This window comes from Nematolebias whitei, chromosome 3, assembly GCF_014905685.2.
Source record: "Nematolebias whitei isolate Nwh7 chromosome 3, NemWhi1, whole genome shotgun sequence".
NCBI lineage: Eukaryota > Metazoa > Chordata > Actinopteri > Cyprinodontiformes > Rivulidae > Nematolebias > Nematolebias whitei.
The window spans coordinates 52,422,282-52,426,347 of record NC_056500.1 but is presented as its reverse complement, the minus strand read 5'-3'; the positions used below and the strand labels follow the sequence as shown (position 1 = coordinate 52,426,347).

General features: G+C 39.6%; 1 protein-coding gene across 1 annotated transcript in view; it reads left to right on the top strand.

Moving 5' to 3' along the window:
* rp2 (RP2 activator of ARL3 GTPase) overlaps positions 1-360 on the top strand; it is a 24,629-nt gene extending 24,269 nt beyond the window's left edge. Inside the window, exon 4 of the mRNA XM_037675030.1 lies at positions 219-360. Coding sequence (XP_037530958.1) covers positions 219-302 — 84 coding nt within the window. The 3' untranslated portion in view covers positions 303-360. The remainder of the gene's footprint in view (positions 1-218) is intronic.
* Positions 361-4,066: the final 3,706 nt, after the last annotated feature.

Genomic DNA, 4,066 nt, shown 5'->3' with positions numbered 1-4,066 from the left:
TATATATATATATATATATATATATATATATATATATATAATTAGCTCGTACTGTTCACACATAAACAAATGGCGGTTCTGGTCTGCGCCAGAAGTCGTGCCCATAATTCACTCCAAGCAGCATGGGGGTAGGAATAAGGTGGATAAGTTGATGCTAATGGATTACTTTTCCAGAGAAGAAATCCTCCATCTTGATTTCATTCTGCTTCTTTCTGCAGGTTTTTGTCTCGAACAACAAACACACATCCTCTCAAGACGTCGACGGCTTCTTTAACTTCGCCGACATGCAGATGGGCTTATAAATGTTTCTGAATGCCTGAACTGATTCAGCTCAGTCTGAATTCGTCTTCTCATGATTTGGCCCTTTCCAGAACACATTCAAAGATGTAAGAAGATGATGATGCTTTAATCAAACAACTTTTGAACAGTCTGTGCACACAGACCCATTCTTCAGAAAGAAAAGGCTGTAAACCACTCAAACATTAGTTGCAAAAAGTGCTGTGAATATTTATGTTTATATCCAACATTTTTCAGTCAGGTCATCTGGACAGTTTCTTTTTTTTTTTTTGTGCTGAAACGTTTCGCCTTCCATCCAGAAGGCTTCATCAGTCAAGGAAACACTCATCAAAACTGATTCTTCCCCCAACAGCTTACTCCAAAGTGGAACAAACCAGTTCTGCTTGTGGTAAGATGGTCTCTTTGGTACGCCCCTCCTCCATTGCCGGCCTCTTCCTTGTTGACAGTCTTGACAGACCTGACTGAAAAAAGTTGGCTTGTATACGTGGATTATTGAGCATGGACTTTGTTGTTATAGTTTAGTTGCTTTTAGCCTTTATAAATGTAGCCCTTTGTTGTAAATGTATTTTGCTTAAAGCTAGCTTTTCTTTATTGTCTGAGACAGTAGAAGCAGTGAAATGTGAGCACAAGAGGGAAACGTCTTGTGTTTAAACACGTATCTGTGGGATATCGATTAGACTTTTGTTTGAAATGGTCAATATGGAACATGCTGTATAATGAATGACTAGTTGCACTTTTTACATTTATTAGTCCCAAATCATGGAGTGAAACGACGAGTGTCTCTAAGAGAGTTATCTCTATCAAACTGTGTAAACCTGTGGAACATACTGTAGCTGGATTTTTAATGAAAGCAACACTTATTTTTGTTTATTTTGTAATAGGTGTTTTATACTTTACTGAATGTCTTTGTATAGAAACAAACGTCCACCCATGATTAGTTTGTAAATGAGTTAAATGTTGTACTCTTGAGACCAGCAGCTGTCAAATGTGAGCCAGCAGCAGTTTCTGATGTCGTCTTAGTAAAAGCACATGTCCTGTGGAGGTGGAGTTGTTTCTCTGATCACGTCCTGCCACGCCGCGCAACCGTGACGCTGACATTTACAGAAACTAATGTCCGTTTGAAGAACACTCTCCGTCCTCTTCGCAAGTTGGATTGTTCTTCGTGTCTGAACCGTCTGTGTTGGTGTCCGTGATTTGATCACATCCAAACTAATAGCACTTTCTAAGATCCATCATCCATCCATCTATCTCCGATATATAATATAATATAATATAATATAATATATGTGTATACTCTTGTCCGGCGATCTTATAATTGCGTGACTGCTCAGAAGTCATTTAGTGCTGAAATCCATTTATCTCTGTACATTTTTCGGCACATAATGCCGCCCACAGTTTGTGTTTTTTCAACAATTCATACATGAAAACGTTCGGCTCATTCAGGACATTTCTGCTGTGACTTGTAGAGTTTGTGCAGTTTGTACTTTTTGAAATATTTGGCTTTTTTGGCCATTTTTCTTCTCATTGAAAATGAATGGAGCTCCCTCCACATCCTTCAAACCCTTTGTGCTATTTACAACCTTTTTGTGCTTCTTTCTACAAATTTCAGCTACTTTTTAACTAGTTTTCTGCTAATTTTGAGCCTTTTTCTGTGTTTTTTTTCCCCCTGCTACTTTGTAACTAATGCAGTCTTTTTTCAGCTTTTTTCCAACTGTTTTCTGCAAATTTTGGTATTTTTCATCTACTTTTTAGCTAGTTTTCTGCCCATTTGTGTTTTTTCTGCTACTGTGTAATGAATTTAGTCTTTTTTATGCTCATTTCAACATCCTTCTAAGCTTTTGTGGGTTTTTTTCCAGCTACTTTTCTTCTAAATTCAGTAGTTCTGGCTGTTAGCAGCTATTTTGTGCTCTTTTAGCTTCTTTCTTTTAAAAATTAAGCTTGTTTTTTCTACTTATAACTTCTTTCCAATAATTCTTGTTCTTTTTTTTAGAACTTAAAGTTTTATTGATTTTTTTTACAGAGCAATTACATAGTCATACACCAGCAGTAATACCATACCATACCATACCATAGCAATTTATTTATATAGCACTTAAAACAGCAACAAGGCCAACCAAAGTGCTGTACAAAAGAACCAAACATGCACAGCAGACAGGAAAACATAAAATAGAAATACAGATACAAATAGCAGCAGAAGCTAACTAAAATGGCCAACAGAGTAGAGAACAGACCGGACCAAAACAAATCACACCGTGTTAAAGGCAAGAGAATAGAAGTGGGTCTTCAAGCGAGACTTAAAGACTGAGAGTGTGGGAGCCTGCCGGACACTCAGTGGCAACTCATTCCACAGTCGTGGACCTGCAACAGAGAAAGCCCTGTCACCTCTGAGCTTACGACGGGTTTCTGGGACTGAGAGAAGCATCTGGTCTGCTGACCTCAGAGAGCGCGGTGGGACATATGGCTGCAGAAGATCAGTGAGATAGGATGGGGCGGAACTGTTCAGTGATTTAAAAACATACATGAGAATTTTGAAATGGATCCGAAGGTGAATGGGTAGCCAGTGCAGGGAGGCCAAAACTGGCGTGATGTGCTCTCTATAGCCTGTACCAGTTAAAAATCGGGCTGCAGCATTTTGGACCAGTTGTAGACGAGCAATGGAGGACTGACTGATTCCAAACAGAAGTGAATTGCAGTAATCAAGCCTAGATGTTATGAAGGCGTGGATCACTGTCTCAAGGTTCTTTTTGGAGAGTAATCAACATAAGTGTTGACAGTGTGAATTTTCTGTAGAGTTAAAATCTCAGCATAACATTTTACAATTTCAGCATCACATTTGTAGTTTTATAATCATCATACAATCAAAAAATCCACTTTGGATGGCAGAGCCGGCCCATCCACCCTCGCAGATAATCATGCAGGTATCCATTCAGATGGGCAGAGCTCATCCAACCATGCAAACAAGACCCACTCATCTACACAAGTAGAAGACCTGCTGGTCTCCAGCGCAGATCAAAAGTAGCTCTTTGAAGTCTTAATGAATATGTTATCTTTTCCATTTGGTACAATTCCCATACGTTCCGAACCCAGAAGCTGTAGGAGGGTGGCTCCAATTGCATCCATTTAATTGTAATGCATTTCAGGGCTGCTGTAAAAAGAACATTTAAAAGATATAATTTGGTTCGTCCTTGCAACCCAACTGGGGTAATACCGAGCACTGCAACCGTTACATCCTTTAGTATAACCTCCTGAAAGATCTGCTTTAAAGCCTTGTACACATCATCCCAAAGATTTTGTAGTTTGGGACATGACCAAAAGATGTGTGTGTGACTGGGCACAGCTGAGCCGCAGTCTCTCCAACACAAGCTTGGTACCTTAGGATCTATCTTAGCAACTACATCTGGGGTCCTGAAATATCTACTAATGATTTTCCATTTATATTCCCGCCACATATTTGAGTTTGCAACTTGAAGAAGAGAGGCATTGAGTCTCCGTTGCTTAAAAGATGGGGTCAGGCCAATATCCCACCGGAGAGCAACCGGCGCGTGATCTGAGATTGTGATGGGAAATGTTGTGATATCTTGAATTCTGTGTAGCTCGGTCTTGGCAGTAAAGAAGTAATCTATTCATGAGTAAGATCCATGTCGGTTTGAATAAAATGGAAGATTTCTCTCCTTTGGGAATTTGGATCACCGTACGTCCACTAATCCAGCGTCTACTGATAGATTTTTAAGCATTTTACCCATCTTAGGGATGGGGGTCTGGGAGGCTG